Below are 21,116 nucleotides of genomic sequence, written 5' to 3'. Positions count from 1 at the left end.
TGAAAATATAAAAAAAAAAGTAAACAAATGACATGTTGATATCAAAAAGCAAACATTACCTTAAAAGTTTATAAAAAGCAAACATTACCTTTTGTTGGTCGCTCATGAACGCCCACCCTGCCCCATTTGTTATCTCCAAATCAGTCATCAAATTTTTTTAGAACCAGGACCAATTGTCCTTGTTCTCTACCTTCACAACAACCCAAGCTGGGGAAACATTTGGTTGTTTGCATCTCTTCCATTGCAGCCACCCTCCCTTGCATAAGCCCTTCAAAAACACCCATCCAATCCTATAATCCGTCTACAACCAGATAAAAACCTCGTTTGCATGCATCGAAACAAACATAGAGTTTATCAAACTTCGTCCCAACATCGAAGTGGTCTCTCCACGACCTCGAGATACACTCTACTTCCAGGATTTTGCAGCCACACTCCCAAGCATAGTCCCACAACTCGTCCATATTCACCGCTGTATCGACAATGAGTATCTTCATCACCTTTGCTTCGATCTTTTACATTGATTCCTAGATATATTGATGCCTACCGCTCCTTCACCAGCATCCCGAACGAGTACTATTCATCCGAGGCATCGCCTAATCAATTCAAAGAAGTGCTTCGATAACCATGCACTTGTTACTCTTTTATTCTCAAAATTAATGGAACAAGTATGTTCCTCTTCGTAGGCTCTAACTGAAAGATCCGCTTTTCCTAACAAATGCGCCATAGATCTTCCATGGACAATTTTGCTGCGAACACCTAGCTCTTACAAAGGTCTTAGTGTTTCTAATGAAGTCAATGTTCCTTTGTGCAAAGAATGGAGATCTTCGTATAGCTTCCTAAATTGTTTAGCATCATGAAATTTCATGCCTACCGACAAAGTGGGAGAGGCAACAGATGGATCATAAAAAGGAAACTTACTTTTCCTTTTCCTTCTATGCATAGGTCCTTCATCTTCTTCAAGCTCATCCTGGGAAGTAGCATTCTCGACGCTTTCTTCATAGTCGGTCTCCGCCAAAGAAGACAAGATCTGTATGGCCTTCGGGTCTGCTTGGAACGTCTCGGCTACTTGCAAAGCTGCAAACTTAGTCAAAAATCCCTTCGCTGTATTCTTGACTGTACAAGCTCCTCGTCGTCGTCATCACTTATAAAATTTTCAGCAGCAACCTTCCATCATCATCATCAGTTGATTCAGCTACTTCCCAATCTAATCCAGAGATTGTGACATCACCTATGTCATCATCACTTTGGTGAACCGCATCCGCACTTCTCTCATGTTCATCATATCTTTCCCGCCCTCCTTCGTCCCTAACGTCGCATTACCAATACCATCTCCTTCTTGTCCTACTTCGGCACTCTCTCCATCATCATCTTCATCCTCACTTTCACTATTGTACTCAACAAATATTTTTACCTTCTTCACCATGAAGATAATGGTATAGAACATCCCTAAGACCATTATCATCTTCTAAGCATCTCAAACCTTCGGCCAAGTCTTTCCTGTGAATACAATACAGCAGCTTCTGAACTTTACAAGGCAAATAAGTGTTTATATCCCTAAGAAATCCTATATAAGATGCTTTCTTTATATCCACAAAGATGGTGCCCTCATTTCCACCCTCATACTCCCACTCATCCTCCCCAATCACAAATTCCCCATCAGAAGCAAACTATAACAATGTGACATAATCCTGTCATGCGCCATTACCGCACTAAGAACAAGAAAAGAATCATTAGTTTTGGGACCACTAGACAATTGCACATGCGAGTCCTCCACTCTCGTGGACTTTAGTAAATAGAGGCCCACACCGAAAATATCTTTACATGACAGCCAAAAAGCCAAAAAAGAGGTTGGCACTTTAATTATTTGCCTTCCTTTTCCTTAAAATATTAAACAAAACAGAGGTCCCCCACAAAGAATCACGCCCAAGCATGTCCACTGCACTAAACGTGCGATGTGAGAGAATGTACATTAACTTAAGCAAATCAAAGCATATCATACTATAACATCAACTTAATCAAATCACAGCAGGATTATGTTCTTATTCAAGATTTTGGATTGATAAACATGCCCTATACAACAATCACAGCAGGGTTTTCAATTGATAAACATACCCTATACAGCAATCACAAAGAGGGTGGTTTAAAGACATACCTTATACAAATACACAAACAAAAGGGTGGTTCAAGGCGAACCCTATATACTCTCACAAGCAGGGTGGTTCAAGAACTTAGTTTTTTTCTCAAAATGGCATTAGTCACCTGCTTTACTAAGATGCTCTTAAGGAGATGATAGATCCTTTGCCTAACAATCACATACTCGACATTAGCTTGAAAGACAAATTCACCAAAATAATGAGAAATCTGGTTTCTTTGTGTAATGTCAGCAAGTTTTAGTTGAAGTGTATTAACACAAATTCCATCGGAGCCGTAATAAAATAATTGAGCCCTAATTAAATAATCGAGCGAACCCAATTAAATAATCGAGCCCTAATTTCATCATAGGGAGGGGGAGAATGAGCCAACCCGGGACGATCGACAATGGCGCACTCCACCCACGGCAACCGATGATGGTGAGCGATGAGCGGCGACGGCGACCAACAATGGCGACCGACGACGGTGACCGATGACTAGCTCTAGGCGTGAACGGCGACGGAGAGAAGGGCTGTGATCTACCGGTGAACGCAGACGGCGAGGAACGGCGTTAGGGTCACCCAACCCTAATTAAATAATCGATCGAGCCTAATTAAATAATCAAGCCCCTAATTTCATCACAGGGGAGGGGGAGAAGGGATCGAACCTAGATGAGCGACGATGGTCGGTGCAGACGACGACCAACGATGGTGAGCGGTGAGTGGCGACGGCAACAAACAGCGGCGACTCAAGACGGCGCACCGATGACCAGCCCGGACGTGAACGGCGACGGAGAGAAAGGCCTTCGATTGATCACAATGCGAACGGGGAGGAACGACGTTGCAGGCTCATTGCACAAATGACCTAAACGATGTCGTTTAGTTCAACGCACTCAATGTGGATGGACGACGTCGTTTTGTCGTCCACGTCGCCTTTAAAAAAAAAACATTTGCCACATCGGTAAAAGAAGTGGCCGAAAATCGCCGGAAAAATGCCACGTATGCAATTTGGCCGGATTTTGGCCGACTTGGCACTCAAGTGATCCCTTAGCTCCGATTTTGGCATAAGTGTACCTTTCGTAAGTTATGGCACTTAAGTGTCCTTGAAGCAAAGTTAAGGCGCGGAGGTCCGCACGTCCTTTGTCATTCCATATAAGTTTTGACATTGGGGTGTATTTCTACCCAATAATTGATAAGGAGCAAAAAGGTGGTAGAATGTCCAATGTTGATGATGGTAGAGGAGAAACATTTCCAAAATATGTCCGATCCTCAAAAAAGTCGCATCAGCAGAAATATACTCTCGATGACGCATAAGACTATAACAAACACATCCCTTTTGAGTACAGGAGTAACCAACGAATACACATTTTGCGGCACAAGCTGGTAATTTGTTTTAGCCCAAGAAAAAAAAAGAATGGACAAAATAGACACACCCAAAAATACAAAAAAGACAAATAGAATACAAAAGACGATCGGGATGAAGACAAGCATAAGGGAGCAACTCCTCCAACATGGAGGACGAAAGAAGATTAATAAGATAACTTGCTGTAACAAGAGCATAACTCCAAAATGACTTAGGCATATAGGTGTGAAGTAGATAACGAGCAACATTAAAATATAATGGTTCTCACGTTCAACGCCCCCATTTTGTTGCGGAGTGTGAGTGCAAAAATTCTGATATAAAATACCATGAAACCCAAGAAATGGAATAAAGGTAGAAGAATAAGAAATACAAGAGCATTGTTTGTACAAAGACTTAATAGGATAATCATACTGAGTATGAACTTTATTATAATAATGGCGGAAAGAATAAAACACTTCAGTACGGTGTTTATTAAATATAACCAAGTTATACGGCAACAATTATCAATAAAAATGACAAAAATAACGGAAACCAAATGAACACTCCCTACAAGGACCCCAGACATCGAAGTGGACTAACTTGAATGGCCGAAACACATGACTCAAAAACATGATGGGGGAAAACATATGATGGTGCTTGCCCAACCGACACATTTCACAATCCAAAGTGAAGAACAGAACTAGATATAAATGAAAAGTGTTGGAGCATGTTAGCTGAGGGTGACTAAGGTGACAATGTAATCACAAGAGTGATCCACAACCATATTTTGAACGATAAAACAATATCAGCAATAGTCTTTGGGTCTAAAGGTACAATCCACCAGCCTCACACCTACCACCTATTCAACATTTAGTCTTTTAGTCTTGAAAAACACCCGAAAAAGAGGAAGAAAAGATTATATCAAGTCAAGATCACGGTAATAGAATTGACAGATAATAGATTATAAGGGAAACATGGAACATGGTAAATAGAAGGTAAGGACACGTGGGAACTCAATGATACACAATCTATACCGGTCACCTTGACTGAAAACCATCTACCAAGGTGATTAAAGTGGACAGAACGGACGAGGGGGAGGTAAGAAGACATGGACCACCAGTCATATGATGAGTGGCAGCCGAATTAATAGCCCAAGGACGAGGAGTAGGTATACGAGGAGTAGGTATAGTGAACATGAGACACATAGGATCATTGTGTTGTGCCAAAGTAAAGAACACCAAGCTACCATGCTCTAATCAACTCGTCATATTTTGCACGAGTCAAATTCTCATACTCTATCCGAATGGAGGTCAAGACGAAATTACCAAGGCTCAGTATTTACAGAAGCATGTAAACCCTTAACTTAGAATGATGGTCATAGTAATAATAAACAGTATATCCAACAAATTGGCAATGAGTACAAAAGCAACCCCCACGAATTCCTCTAAAACCACTATTACCACCACCACGAGGGCACCTCGGCCCTGAACACCACGGCCACAACCACTATTATAATTATCAGAGTTTCAATTTAATGACTATTAACATGACCACTAGGAGCCACCATCGCACTACTGCCTGATATGGCTGAAGGTTTGGGAATAGGGAGTGTAAAGAGCAATCTGAGAGTACACTTATACAAAGGCGAAAAACGAGCACAACACTCTACCAACCCAACATCACCAATTTTAGTTTCAGATAAAGCCTCCACATATCACAAACTCGACTCAATTATTATGTCCAAAATAGAGTAAAGCACATTTTATTCTCACCTCATGGGCTATTGCACAATCCATGAAAAAGATGGCGGACAGATTCAGCCATACTTCCCCATAAAAGAGTATACAACACAGCATTAGTGACCTTTCATTCTTCTAGAGTGGTCCAGATGTGCAGGCGGTTTTGCTTCAAGCAATCTAGACTGATGATTAGCATAAATAGAAGTAGAAAGAGCCATTGACCAAGTAGGATAACTAATACCATCCAACTTGACTAAGTAGTATGTAAGTGTATCATATCACGAGTACCGCTATGATAAGCATCAAATGATCCTGAATCACGAGTAACAACAGTGAAATCACCCCAAACCAATAGACAAAGAGCTTGTTGGATTAGTAGACATATTCACAAACCAAGAATAAAACACTGCAAGCTACTGCCCCAACACCACTGAAAGCACCTGAAATTACTATTAGTCAACTATAAGTGAGCAACCCTTGCATACGGGTAGTTCACCGGGACCTAGTTGACTAGTCGGTAACCACAATGATAAAAAAACACCACGAACAGACATGAATCTCACCCAAACCATCACAGCTTTGAGATTCAATCACCACATCACCACAAACAACCCAACACTAATCAAAACACACCTCAAAGAAACAAACTCTAAGGGAAAAAAAGATGAACATCTTAACTATAGATTGATCCCAAACTATTTCTAGAATAGAGATGCTAGTGATAATTGCAACAGGGAGTGTACAACTTGTCAATAGGGCAGCGAGGCAAGAGAGACGAGAGGGCAAGACATTCTTGTCCGTGATTACAACAAGGCTAGGGAACCCTTGCGATGGTGGCGTGATCATACGTTCTCTCTCACGAACCATGTTATTGGTTTAAAAAAAAGAGAATACATTATTGAGATCAAAACAAGTATTTATAGTCTTAGGTTAAGTCTTGTTCAACTACATGGGCCAAAACATAAATAAAAGGTTAACTTGCTAACGCTATGGAGTAAATATAAAATAAACCTAACAATTCTTATAGATGATTGTGGGATTTCTTTGACAAACGTATTCAAGGAGTGGCTGGCAATGTTCATTCAAAGTGATATTCATCTTTTACTTCAGACTCCAATAATGTCATGGCGTAGAGGCCAGGTTTAAGAATCAATAGGGCAAGAATCAACTTTCCTCTTCAAACTTCAACGTTTCTCCATCCTTTTTCTATTTCTTCTTCTCAAAAGCGGCCATGAGTGAGCTTTTTTTTAGTAGAGCTCGCACGGCCACGGCTGCTAAACGCCGAGCTCTGCTACAAAACTCCCACGACCATGGCCAAGCCATGCTGCAGAGCTCATGAGGCGTGTTGTGGCCCTTTTGGGCATGGGGCAGACCTAGCACAGCTCATGTGCCCATGCCGCCGAAAGCAAGCTTGTTACAAAACACACGTGCTGGCGGCAGAGTGGTGAAGGCCTTGATGGCAAGGTCGGCCTGGCTCGATGATCGAGACGGAGGCTCGGTGGTGTGGGAGTGCTGTACGAGCATGTAGCGCGAAACGCGGACGCGTGACACGCGACATGACCTTACACGACATGACACGCCCCGAAGCAGAGAATTTCGACGCGTTGGAGTATTTTATATATTAAATATATTTTTATATATAAATACATAAATAAATAATAATAAAAATAGCCTAAATTAATTTCTGAAAAATATTAAATAATATCATTCATTATTTTAATTTGTTACAATAATACACAAAACTTAGAGGAAAAACATTGTTTAAAGAAAAATGCTGAAATGATATTTTTAAATTTATTTATTTATCATATATAGCATTTTTATTACTTCTTTTTATAGTAAAAGACTTTTTAAAAAAATAAAACAATTCTAAAAAAAAACAAAACTGAAAAAAAAAAAAATTGACCCCATGCGTATATATTTATAGAAATTTTATTACTTCTTTTATTACTTCTTTTTGTGTATATTTATATTTTGACCCCTCAAGTATTAGAAATTTTTAAAATTGACCCATATGTGTCGGAATTGTGTGTCGAGATTACAGACTTGTGTGGAAAGAGTTGACCACGTGTCGGATTTTTGGAAGGCACTTTCGTTGGCCGCGTGTCGGGCGTGTCAAGGATGTGTCGGAGCGTGTCGGAGTGTCGGACACGACACGAAGGCTTCGAAGGTGTCCGTGCCACGCAAGAGAGGAGCAGCTTTTTCAAGAAAAGAGTAAATAATCTTTATCAGATAATCAAGTGACCAACAAGAGCATCCCTAAGAGCCACCAGCCTTGAGTGACGACATTATAGATCCTAAAACAGCCAGACTGGATTCAGCAAATTTAATAGACATAAAGACCTGAGAAAGGAAAGAAAACAAATAAAAGGCGAAAAAGAATGAGCAAGTTTTTAAAGATGCACTCTCAAAAACTTGGCCAAAAAAGAGCTATAACGAGATCAGTCGTCCTTATCAGCCCGACAATGGGAAATTGTAGTAAAGGAGTTTGCCTTCTCTAAACAACTTATATACCTGGTCGTATTACAGAAGATCTGACCCAAAAAATTTTCATAATTGCATGCATAAGAAAACTGCTGCTCGGGCGACTTCTGAGTGACTTCCGTTACTTGAAACCAGTATAGCTCCTCCATTAAAAATACAACCAAGGAACAACAACAGCATTTATACTCAGACGTTGGCATCCCAAAAAGCTACCCCTATAGTTGAAGCTGAAAATTATCGCAATTGCTGCTCCATGTCAAAATTGAAGACAAAATATATCTGTCAACACTTAGCCAGACTCTGTTTCTGCACTGCCTTCCACAGGGACTTCTTCCGCATCATTTGATTCTTCTTCAGTAGCTGGTGCTGCTTCTGGCTTTGCAGGCCCTGGACCAGCTGATACCTTCACCATTGATGGACGCAAGAGTCTTTCACCAAGTTTAAACCCCTTGCGAAATTCTTGAAGGATGATGCCTTCTTCATATTCTGTAGACTCCTCCCGCATAATAGCCTCATGCAGCTTTTTAAAGGAGGAGCAAGAAAATGAGAATATCAGATAAAGAATCAAAGTGAATTCTAATTGGAAGTCTTGGCAGAAACCTTGTTGATGAGTGGGATGTAATAAAACTTTCTTGGAATCCCATACCCCTCATACCTCTTCTAAGTATAGGGTCATTAATGTCTACAGCATGTGTGAACTCACCAAGTTGGCCCAAACCAATCGAGATTTGTTGAACTTAAAGCGAATCCAGGTCTTCAAAGAAACCTGAAGTAACTTCACCAATCGCTCGAAAAGAGTTCATCAAGTACTCGACTGAATTTGAGCCAACTCGGTAGTTCACCTGCATAATGCCAATTACTCAAAGTTTGGTCTTTACACCATTTGAAGAAATTGGAGTAGGCAACCCGTTTCAATCAAGCATATTTTGATGATTGGAATCCCTCCCCTTGGCTATTTTAGGTGTTAATAGTTAGAAGATGCTACTACTGTTGCAGATGCTGAAGCAGCCTTTGAGCAAGGAGTGGTGTAATATCCTTTTATTTTCAAATAACCAAAATACTTCAGTTCAAGGATTCTACCTCGACATACAATTCTCCTAGGGGACCTCATGCAAACTTAGATGCTGAATGGAGAAACAAGTTATATCTTAAATGTCTAAATGAAAATGTGGCTATCATTTAGGGCAACAGAATTTTGTTCATCATTGAGGTAAGTTCAATTAGCCAGCAGTATATTTATTTTTACCAGGATAAGCAACTAAAAAGCTGAAAAGAAAGCAAGCCTTTCATGTGAGAAGCAAGCTAGATAACTTACTAGTGGATCCAAGGAGTCCCCACTGTCTCCACAGGAACAACACCAAGTGAGCCAAGAATTCTATAAACTGCTTAGATATGTTCTGATAGCTATTGTTTATCTTTTCTTCTCCTCGGTCTCCACTTTAATCTGTGCTTTAGCTCTCAAAATTATCCAAGACTGGCAACAGATTCTCTACTACCTCTCCTTGGGCATTTTGTTACCAGGGAAAACGTTCTCGCTCAGTCCTCCTTCTAAAATTTTCAAAGTCTGCACTAATCCTGAGAATGCGATCCCGCTCCACAGACAATTCAGCTGACAAACGTGACACCTTACTTTCAAGAGCGCTTTTCTCATCCTCAATGGATTTTAAGAAAGCTTCAATTTCAGCAACCTTTGATTCATCGTTACTTGCTAAAGCTTCTTTATAGGATTAGTGATATTAAAACAGCTGAAGCAGCTTTTTCTTCAGTATCAGTAATTTCATCAGCTGCAGCACCATCTTCTGAGACAACAGCACCATCAGCATCACCCTGTTAACTAACCTGTTAGAATACTGTCATAGACAAGATGCTTCCCAAGAGTAATGCTAGGAATGTGAGAAGGTATATAAAAGCTGTTTACCATATGATGGGCTATAACAGAGATGGGTGGGTTTCTAGAGAAGTAGTTAAACACAGAGGGTTTGGCTTGGTCAAATGTTCTTTAGAACTAAGCCACAACACTTATTAAACCAACTTTTGGAAACCTTGTTGGTTTATAAAATTTGGAAGATACAATGTCTCAAGTTTTCAACCAACATCAACTTCAAAGAGCAACAGTGACCGGCTACACAAACGATTCTTTGCTTGATAAAAATCAGAAAGGACATGACTGAGCATCTGTCCTTAAGAGCCCCATTCACATAATTATTACACTACTGGCGAAATTCCCAAAGAGCAATTTCTGATAAACCCAACAAATCTTAAATGATACAAATTATGATGTGATCATCCAGTTCCTTTTTCTTTTTTCTTTTTCATAGGTAAAGAGAAACTCAATATAGGATGAGGTAGAACCCATACACAAATCAAGCTCAATAAACAAAAAAGAACTCAATTACAAGACAAAGCACCTACAATGTCTATCAATGCATCCACATTGACAAGCAATTTTCCACTTTCTCTTCTTTTAACTTAGTTCCTTCTTCAAAATGATCATTAAGTCCCCTCTCTCAATAGAAGGAGAACCGGTGTTGAAGGAAATACAAAAATAAAGAAAGCCAGATAACTGCAGGAACTTCATCAGATTGATTGAACTCTCAAACCCGCCAAACATACATCAGTCTATTATCTGAGAAAGTTCACGCAGACTTCAAAATGTTGACCTTTTGAAACTGAAAAGTATATGATGTTACAAAGCATTCAAAGAATTAGATAATTCATTGATGAATAAGCAATCCATCATCTCCTTCCTGTCACACTGAACGATGTTTAGTCCCAGTTTCCATTCCTAGAGGCTTGGGTAAATCATTATAATTCTCCAGCTATTCTCTAATTTCACCTAGACATTGTTAAACGCCACTGGCATTGCCATACATTCAATCTTGTATTTCGAGATTTATTGTGCTATACTTTCTCAGACTGGTGCTCAATGCCCTTAATGTGTCAATGATAAGAAAATGTACATAGAGTCATTCCATAGTTTTCAGAATGATAGTTAACTAAATCAGCCCTTACCTTTTCTGCTATAACAAATGGCTAATCTAGTTACTAGAAATGCTATGACTTTCTTCAATGTAATGCAAAAAGAACAGCAAAAGTACATGAGATACCCAATCTCCAATGGCTCATTTCCATCTAAACTCTATCTAGTTTATACTGACATATCTCAGACTGAGAACTCCGTATTCAGATACCATTAAGTCAACTTTGGCTAGACCATATATGATGATCCTCCTCGTTGATTATATTCCAGTTCAATCATAAAGATACTCATCACAATTCTTTCGAAAGCAAAAGGCAGCTCGTCATCTTCAATATCAAACTAAAGAAAGCCTCAATGTTCAAACTCCCATAATTTACCGTACCCAGATAGTTTTTAAATTCAGCTTCTCAATCAAAAGAACTGAATTCAAACAATGCATCAAAATATTCAGCTGACTGAAGAACAGATAACATTCATGAATTATATCAAAGACACGGTCAACTGGAATCACTCGCTCCTCCACTAAAAACTTCTCTGCAATCTCATTTCAGCCCAAGAACAAGTATCAACCTTAAGGATGTCGCCCAGTGCCCCCTCGCAGCTTGACATGTTCAGATAAGAAAAACGAAGGAAACCGATCTCTTCAATGGAGAGGACGTACCTCGACCTGTGGCTCCACGACCTCCTCCTCGGTTTCGGTGGCTCCCACGTCGTCGGCGGCGGCGAAGGGCACGAAACCGGCGAACCGGAGAAATGCCGGAGAGAGCAACGGAGGCGACGCGGGCCGGCGCGAAGAGGCTCCGTCTTCTGAACGAGACGCGCGCCCTCGTCGCCGGCGCCAACGAGACGGCGGCCGCCCGCGGGGGCTCTGGCGACGGTGGCCGGAGCTGTCGCGACGGTGGCCATGTGGCGGAGGAGATAAGGGAGCGACCGAAGTGAAAATTTGGTGGGTGGAACTAACGATGAGAGAGAGAGAGGGTTCGGGTTACAGTTTTTGGTAGCGCGAGCGATCTACTGGCGGCCGTTGGATTCCGTCCCGGTCTTCAAATCGGACGGCCCACTGGGTCGAGGTGGGATTTGATTTTGGTGGAAACCGCAGAAGCTTCTAGCTTTCGGACAGCAGCACTCCTAAGACTTTGCTAAGTGGAGGGCAAGCAAAGCCCTGCTTGTTTATTTGTCTTTCTGTTCTCTGGCACAAAATTAGCCCTCTGTTCTTTGTTCTCGAGGAATAAAAAAAAGAAGAGAAACGCGTTTATCTACACTTTTGTTTCTGAAAATTAAAAGAAAATTTATTTTTTGAAATAGATATAAAAGTAGAAAAAACTTGTTCCTTGTTTCATAGAAACAATTTCGAAATTCTTTCTTATTCTTTTTCTTTAAGCCCAGGTCGCCAACCTTAACCATGGCGGTGGCCAGAGCCGTTAAGCGGCGATCTTACCGAAGGCGTCCGGCCTTATGAGCTCGGCCTCTCGGTCCCAGTGAGCTCAAGCTTGCCTAGCCACGACGATGCTCGGCCTCATCGAGGTGACGAGCCTGCGCCGTGGTTGGGGGCGGCAGCCCCTTGTCAGCCGATCACTAGCCATGGCAGGCGGCGGCCAAATAAAAAAAGAAAAAAAGAAGAAAAAATATTTAAAAATATTTAAAAATTAAAAACAAAAAAAAATTATATAAATTTGCAAACGTATTTCTGTTCTTTGAGTAGAATTTTTGCAGTTAATTGTTGGCGAAAAAACAAAAACAAAAAAACTATTTATGTTCAAAAATTGTTCCCCGAGACAAAAATGTTATCCAACACGCCCCAAATGTCGAGATCAAATGCTATAAAATGTCTTTGGTTTACAAGGGTTGTCAAAAGAAACCGGCTAAACACGACTTGATTCGGTGTATCAACCTGTCCCGATCATGTGGATATATACCATCTGGGTTGGGCGGGCCAAGAACACATGTGCAGTGTTTTCACGTTGAATCGGATTGAGTATCATGAAAACTCGATTGGACCCATTGACATCCCTATAATTTTTATGATTAGTGTGATGGCATCAATGAACTTTTGTCTAGTACCCACTGTTATCGCTAAATTTTTGTTGTTGTTCAATTGAATTGTTTAATTTTTAAAGTTTCTATTAAAAAAACAACATTGGAGATAGTGCCGGCTTGAGTGTGTTATAGAGCTGACAAATTGGGTTAGAGACTAATATTTTTAAATCACATTTACGAAAATGGGTGATATATGAGTCGCCTTAAAAATTAAGATATGAGTCATAAATGAATTTAAAAACAAAAGTCCAAACAAAATGGGTTTTATCTGGTTTTTGTAAATTCATTCTCAACCCATTTATGATCCTCGCTTTCAAAGCCATTGTTGCCTCTAACAATTTCTATGTTTAGTTCAAGCAGTTCAGATTTGACTACAATAAAAACCAGCGACGACCCGACTACAGCAACATTAATACTTAAAACTGTCATGCACCCACTCATTGGACCTCCATGGCCACCTCGACAGACCTTAAATCACTCATTCACCACTGGATTGGGGATTGAACTTCTAGCTCATCAGTAGAGTAGTCCATTGGATCGATAGTGTACTGGTAATTAATGTCATATTCCCAATTCTACAATTTGAATTAATAAATAGGAAGAAGATCCTTGGCAGTGAGAACTTTGCAAAGCTTATTAAAAATAATTGGAAACAAGGAATGATGATACAAATGGTTTGAATTTTTGGCCAATGTATAGTGCGTCTCTAAAAATTTAATTTGTAGTGTTGTCTATCTATTAATTCAAGTTTAGGGGCTATATCGAATATTTTTATGTAGTCTAGAGATTAAATTAAATATATACCAAATATTCAAAAGATCATTAAATAATTTAAAATTTTAGAGATCACATTAAATATTGAGTTAAAGTTCATGGACCTCATTAAACAAAGTAAAGAGTTCAACAATTACATTGCACATTCAATCAAAATCCATTAATTATTTGCGTCATTTTACTTGTAATAAAGAACACACGTGAATAACATCAAAGATAGACAAGTACTTTAGGAAACACTGATGGAGTTATGCCCATTCATAAGATATATTTTGCTCTAGGTGATGGGCAGAAGCCGGGAAACCAAGGTGTACCATGGCATTTTGTTGGGGGGAAGTGAAATGAAGTTTGTCTGATGCTCGAAAGCACCGAACCCTATTCAAGGGTAATTCGAAACTTGGGAAGTGAATTTCACCCCAAGGAATCTTTCTAGTATTAGTAAATGTTCACCTTTCAAGACACTTTAAAGGGGATGGCGGGATTGGATGCATTCACTATAGAGGAAAGCATTTGGGAAAATGTAAAATCATGAAAGGTTTTTTTTTCTTTTTAAATGCAAATGGCTTTTGGTGAAGTATATTTAAAAAATAAATTGGGAAGCAACTTTGATTTGAGTGCCATTTAAAAAATCATAAATTATAAAGAACTTTTTGCTAGTTGTTTTTATATAAAAATAATTCTTAAAACTTTTGCTTGTGGAACTCAATTGCCAATCAAATCTAGCAGCCACGTTGCCTCGCCTAAGATCGTCCTACCTCAGAGGAGTTGGCCAGCGCTGGAGTGGTTCATCAGGAGCCAAATCTGACCTCGCCAACGGCCCCAAACCCCAGTGGTGACTCAGTGGTGACATAGCATAAGATTGAGGACAATCATAGAATTATGAAAGGTTAGTGAGGGTAAAGTTGGAAGAAAAAATGTATATACATTTTAGAAATGCTCAAAACTCAAGCACTTCCAAATTTGTCCTACGTTAAAGGCCTTTGGAAATAGAATTGAATCTCTCAAAACTCTCTTAAGCTTTGTCAAACTATAGTTACGTTTGGCCAGTGAGCTTTAGGAAAATGATTCTTAAACGCAAAAGGACCTTTAATTCCACATATGTTTCATAATATTATATTGCTCAGCTTCAACTTTTCCTTTGGGCGGAGAAAAGAAAGCTTGGCCTCGCAAGTGTCGACGTTTCCCAAAGCTTCAAACATTGCAAAAAGCTCTCTGCCGCCACCCCGGCACCTCCTCGACCCTCCTATCATGCGATTCTTAGCAGGATCGTGCGACCCCAGGCGAGACAATACCGGTGATGTGCAGCCTAGATGACGGGCCACCATTGTCGCGGACGTCGGTCAGATCTTATTTCATCCCAAGTCCTCACATCGCTAGTCAGATCTACGTAGAGAAGCGAGGACGAGGCTAAACTAGGATTTTGATAGTATACCAATGGCAAAGTTATGGAAAAAGAAGTCCATTCGCCCTTGAAGTAACATTCGAAATACTTGACAAGGCTCATAGTCAGTGGAAGTTACCCCAAGTTTTTAAGCATCTAAACAAAAGTTTACGTAAAACTTTTGAAGATTGTGTTAGCAAAATACCATAACTCCAGCCTCTGGATGTGTTTGGTTCTTTATTTTGAAAGCCTATTGGAGAAATTTAAAGGCCGTTCGATAATTTGCATTTGAAAAGCGCCGTTTAGTAAAAAACACATTCAAAAAGCCCTTAGATGATTAATGTTATTTTTTTTTTTAATTTTTATTTGTTTAAAAAATTGAAAAAATAATGTATACAACATTTAAATATAAATTTTGACTAATGTTAATAATAATATATATATTTAAAATAAAAAAGACCAAAGCCTTTGTTGGTCAATGAAAGGGCTTCGGTTGTTAGTGCTTTTGGGTCCAGGACCTCAAAGCAACCCTCGGCGAGGTTGCGCGACTGAGTGAGAGCGCCGCAAGGCGTGAGACTCGGGCGGCGGTCACCAGCGTTACACATTGCGTAGGTTGCTTGAAGTTGTGACCTCGATTCGGGGTTGGCGACCCGGGCGACTTTGATCAACGTCGTCGATGCTAGATTTGGCTTGTGACAACCATAGCTTTTCGCCAGACCTTCTGGACCTTTTTACAATAAAAAAAAAAAGGAGGGGAAGAATCGGAAATTTGAAAGAATGGTGAAAATTTTGAAAAATAAAATAAGTTTTAGCGTTTGTAGAATGTTGAAAATTGATGTTAGTTAGCGTTCACGTCTTTGCTTATTTTACTAAAAATTTGATTCATATTAAGTGAGCTTTCAGAGCTTTTAAGCTACCGTGAAATAGTTGTCAAAATGGATTACGTATTTTTAAAACTCATTGAAAATAGTTATCGGCGGTTTGAACTAAATTTTTACTGGAATTTTCGACATCCAAAGTTGCTTGCGAAAGTCGAACCAAACACTGCATCATCTTCAACCGTCAAAAGGTTAATAATGGTCACGCGAAAAAGATTGTGCGCCCTATCAGATGCTGGTAGGTCAGAAAGCAACGAAATCCAAATCATTTACCACCAATGATCGTAACTCCTACCCGATGATGGTCCGTCAAAATTGACTTGGATGGAAAGGCCATTAGTTTAATCCAAGCGACACTGGCAATCTCAAGCGCCTTTCCGTGACATAGGGACTTCAAAAACAAAAAACAAAAACAAAAAAATTGCAACGATCGGGTTTAAAAAACGACCAAAGTATCGTGTGTGCTGCATGAAATTAAATTAAAAGGAACGAACTTTTGAAACCAAAAACGTACGGGCTTCTCTCTCTCTCTCTCTCTCTCTCTGGAATCTCATCATTATCGAGCTTCCAGCTGATTTCAGTTCCTTCCTGTTCCCTCCACTCCAGCTCTCAATCGCCGCCTTCAGGCCCTAGGCCTGCTCCGCCCTCGGATCGACGGCTGTTCATCTCCGATTTTCATTTTTTGGGGGGGGTATTTTCGGGGTGCGATATTCGCACTTCGTCCTCCGGAGATTTAAGCTTGTTCTCGGTTGATTTTTACTAGATTTTATCAGGATTTCCGAGGGGGGATTCGATTCGAATTTTGAGAGGTCTAGGGTTTCCGAATTTCTTCTTTTATTTGGTGGTCTTGTCGGGAGTGGGATTCGCTCGAGGAAATGGGGAGCAGGAGAGAGGAGGAGCGGAACGAGAAGATCATCCGGGGTCTCATGAAGCTGCCCCCGAACCGAGATGCATCAACTGCAACAGCTTGGTGAGAATTTTTCTAGTTCTCTGCTCGGCGTTTTCAGTGCAATCGCCGGGTTTTGCTATTGGTAGGAAAAAAAAAAAAAGGGGTGCTGGGTAGCGCTTTCTGCTGATCCTGATCTGGAATTCTCACCGTGCAGGGTCCTCAGTATGTTTTGTACGACCTTTGGACTTTCATCTGCACGACTTGCAGCGGAATACAGTGAGTGGTTCTATCGCTCACGTCCCTATTGTGTTTACGCGCCCGGCGTTTTCTGGTGGTTGGCTGTGTATCAGTCAGTTACCCAGTTTTGGGAAGTGAGTAATTAGGTGAAATGAGTTGGCTTTCGTGGTGGTGGTGGTGAACTTGAGGAGAAAAGAAGCCGGAAGCCCAGCCCTGCATTTTCTGCGTCGTTGGGTGGTAGTTAGCCTTTTCTGTAGGAGTCTTGGCTGGAAAGAACTTCAGCTCTGTTGGGTCCCTTGTTTCTGTTTTAAGTATTTTCGCATTACTGTTTTACGGGGAGGTCTTGAACTATGTTGACTGTTCAGTGATCCCTTCACTTATGCTTCTGGTGGTGATTATATTTTTATGCCATTAGCAACTTGAGGATCAAGATACTTTACAATGTGATAGTGCTTCTTGGAGTGTGTTAACTGCTTCTTCTGGCATGGATCTTGGCATTTTTTTCTTGTATTTTAGCATCTTTATCTTGTACGTCCAGCATTGTGTAATTTTGAGTCTGTGGCTTTCGCGTGTGTAGTCTGACTTAAGTTTTGTTATGTCAAACAGCCGTGAGTTTACTCATCGCGTAAAATCTGTCTCCATGGCGAAGTTCACTTCCCAAGAGGTTGAAGCGCTTCAAAATGGTGGTAATCCCAGGTAAAAGACTCACTCTTATGTGCACTATTGTCCACTATTGGAGTAATGGTATTTGATATGATATTCAATGTGTTTGCAGCGTGCAAGGAAATGTATTTGAAGGATTGGGATTCACAAAGACAGGGATTGCCTGATAGCAGGTTGACCTTATGTCTGCAAGTCACTGATTGCACATCATGGATGACATGCATCTTTACATTTTCATTCATATATTGCAGCAATGTTGATAAGGTTCGGAGTTCATAAAGGCTGTATATGTGGATCGAAGATATGCTGGAGGAAAAACTCTGACAAGCCTCCAAGAGATATGCAGGTCGCCTTGTCGGTGATGTTTTCAGCTTGTCGTGTGGTTGTTTAAGTGGTTGATGTTTCTATATGCCCAAACTCTGCTTAAGCCTCTGATAAGCTGAATTTGTCCGTTGGAAAACCCTTCTCTTTTTTTTTTTTTTTTTATGACCGAGGAGATCACCCTTCGGGGATCACACGACCCTCCGGTGCTTGGTAGCACCGGTGGAGCCCTCATAGCCATTGGAAAACCCCTTTCATCTTCCTGAAATGAAAGAATTGGAAATTCACTCCTGAAAATTTTCTTGGTATGACCTTCATAAGGGTGAATGAGAATGTTACTACCATCACCATGTATGTCAGAAAAAAAGGAAAGAATAATTCAATTGAAGGATGCTGAGGATTTTCTCTTTCTTCCTTGGCTTCAGTGAAATAAATCACTCAAAGCTGTATTTCTGGAGATTTAGTCCACTAACTTTGAGTTTATATTACTTCATTTTCTGGATAGCAGATAATCTTACAAGGTCCCCTGACTGAATTTTGACAGAGCATGAAAGCCAGGAAGAAGGAGATGAGGCGTGCCAGCTCTTATCATTCTTACTCTCAGAGTCCACCTTATGACAACCAATATGAAAGAACGGCGGTATAGCAGACCCAGGTGCTACTCTTACAGAAAACCTGGTTCAGATAGAGGCCTATATGAAGGAAAATCTCAGTCTGATCTACAGTCCAGGACGTTTAAGTGGCGTGCTTATGAGGATAGATTTTGCAAATGAAAGGTTCTGTTCCCAGGGTCTCAGATTATTCTGTTTCTAGTGGAGGTGATCCATTTCAGATCTGATGCTCAGTCCCCAAATTTTCAGAAGGACAGTGAATTTGGTAGCCCACAGAGACACCTTTCGAGAGATTTTTCAGGGAATAATCTGAGTCGTCAAACATCAAATACATCTCGAGAAGCCCCAGCACGGTTCGAAAGATACCAACAGGGATACCCCATCCTCAGGTTGTAGTTAAATAAATCTGTTGCATTTGTAGCAAATTGCAATTTGCTGAGTGTCAACTTCTATTGCTTGACATGACATGTTTCAACTGCTTTCTTGTTGTGCCATTGTTAGTCAGATGATTCCTACCCTACTAAAAATCTAGAATCTGGTGAAATAACTACTAGAAAATTTCTTGCATGATGGCAAATCCAACGTTTGTAATGGCATAGGTGGCTGACTTCTTGCTTCTGATGTTTGTTGATTTTCTGTGCTTCTTTAAAGGGTTCTTAAAGTTTCTATTCATGTGCAGAGAGTCCTGTAAACATTATGATTGTGCATATATTAGGTGTAACTTTTAACATACTGATCGCTTATTACTTAAAAGATGTATCTAACAATTTCTTACAATATTGAAGGCTTCTAGACTGTGCCAGCCCATAAATTAGGCGTTTCATTCTGCATGAGGCTTTCCAGTACTCTTTTTTAACTTTTATTATTTCTGTCTCTGGTAGAACTTGCAAAAGTTTTGCTCTTTCCCCCCTCCAGTTGTAGCATTGGATCTGAACCGTTTCCATATAATATCATTCATGTGACTAATTTGCATTATTTATTGTTGTTTTCTGATTTAGCCATCTAGAAATCTATGAGTGAATATCTGCAAGGATATTGCTTGCCAGATAGACGAAATAGCTATAACTAGAATGCGTCTGTGAACTGAAATGGGTGAAATAAGCTTTCTCTTTCCTATAATGGAATCTATTACTCTTAATCTTGATATGGAACTGCAGCTGTTGCTATCTATAGATTTCTGTAGGAATGCAGATCATTGTTTTCCATATTGTCTGTGCTTTGAATATTTGGCATGGAATATGTCCAGCATTTAGAATCATATTTCGTTTATTTGCTTATTGCTCTGACTGTGGGTAAGTGGAATATGTCACTCCACCATTTTAAGTGATATTTCATATGATGCTCAATATTGCTGCTTGTTTAAATTCTTGAGCTGTTTTTTCAAGAAATCATCTGATTGAAATTCTCTTTTTTTTTTAAACAGAGAACTGCATCATTAGGAAGCTTTGGTTCATTTGATAGCAACTCTGTGTCTCTTCAGTCATTTAATTCAGGTAGTTTAGCAGATTTGATTTCTGAGCCTGAGATTTCTGGAAATCACCCAGACAAAATGCCTAGTTTTCCTGCGTCAACTGTTTCTGCAAGTTCAAGTAACGTAGACCTATTCAAGTCACAACTGGCACCAGAACCAGTTCGTTCTGAAGCCTCAACTGTTGATTTGTTCAAGGGAGCCGCCACATCAACAGCTCCATCTCTAGATCTTTTTCAGTTAACTCCAACAAATGTAGTTCCATCTACGTTACAACATCAGACTCCCCAAGCACCTCCATCTACATCTTTGGATTTGTTTGCTGATTTTCCACAGCATCGATCAGATGCGACCTTGGATAACAGGGAACCTGAGCTGTCAAAGCACAAAAATGAAGGATGGGCGACATTTGATTCTCCTAATTCCACTCTATCTGCACTAGGGACTAACAATTCAACTTGCGACTTAATTTCCAGCGACACGGATTCTAAGAAATTTGTTCCCTTTTCATCTTTTGATCCAAATATGGATTGGGATATCTCTCAAAAAACTAGTTCCCAGAATCTTCCTTCATCGATACCAGATCTGTGGCATGGAGGTCTTGAGAATAGTCAAGTGGCCACCACCACATCGGGCACTCAGGTGAGATGTTTTCTTATGTGATAATTCCATAAGTTGATTTTTGGGGTAGGTGATTCATGGTTGTTTTCTTGTATCTTATTAAATTGCTGTGATTTTGTTGTTTGTTTAATTTTACACTGCGCTCAATGATTTATAGTGACATAATGATCCACCCTTGCTTTCCTTTTCAAACTAGCCATGGAATGCATTTGGAGAATCTGCTGAACACCTTCCTTCTGAAAGTGTTAAGCAAAATAGTGAGACACAAGTAGCCACCCACCCTCTTCCATCAAGTGTTGATCATCAGTACTTGGGCTTTGAAGCTTCTCAGGTTTCCCATTTCCTGTACCTATGTCAAACCTAATGTCCTCAGTCTCAGTAAATTCTGAAATTATTTTCTGCAGGACTTGAAAGATTATGGGCTACCGCTGTCCACATCTATTGCTGGATGTCCAGGTCAAAGTGTGCAGTCAAATTTAGTTATGGGGACGTCATGCAACCAATCGGTGCTCTCTCTTGTAATCTTCATCGAATATCAATTTCCTGTTGCAGGCTCCATTTT

At 40.2% G+C, this 21,116-nt stretch overlaps 1 protein-coding gene and 2 pseudogenes across 1 annotated transcript; 2 read left to right on the top strand and 1 right to left on the bottom strand.

Annotated features, from left to right (window-relative positions):
* Positions 1-7,745: 7,745 nt before the first annotated feature.
* Positions 7,746-12,257, bottom strand: LOC120289812 (annotated as a pseudogene).
* Positions 12,258-16,619: 4,362 nt separating this feature from the next.
* On the top strand, positions 16,620-18,804 carry LOC120289443 (annotated as a pseudogene).
* A 36-nt stretch (positions 18,805-18,840) lies between these two features.
* LOC120289442 (probable ADP-ribosylation factor GTPase-activating protein AGD14) lies at positions 18,841-21,108 on the top strand (the record flags this gene model as incomplete). The annotated part of the gene is made up of 4 exons (XM_039304340.1): positions 18,841-18,854; positions 19,889-20,575; positions 20,751-20,885; positions 20,959-21,108. Coding segments are annotated over exons 2-4 (846 nt in total), but the record flags the coding sequence as incomplete, so codon positions are not given.
* Between the last annotated feature and the right edge of the window lie 8 nt (positions 21,109-21,116).

Source organism: Eucalyptus grandis, chromosome 11 (assembly GCF_016545825.1).
Source record: "Eucalyptus grandis isolate ANBG69807.140 chromosome 11, ASM1654582v1, whole genome shotgun sequence".
NCBI classification, from domain to species: Eukaryota; Viridiplantae; Streptophyta; class Magnoliopsida; order Myrtales; family Myrtaceae; genus Eucalyptus; species Eucalyptus grandis.
Note: the sequence above shows the minus strand (reverse complement) of the source record. Positions and strands in the feature narration are given on the sequence as shown.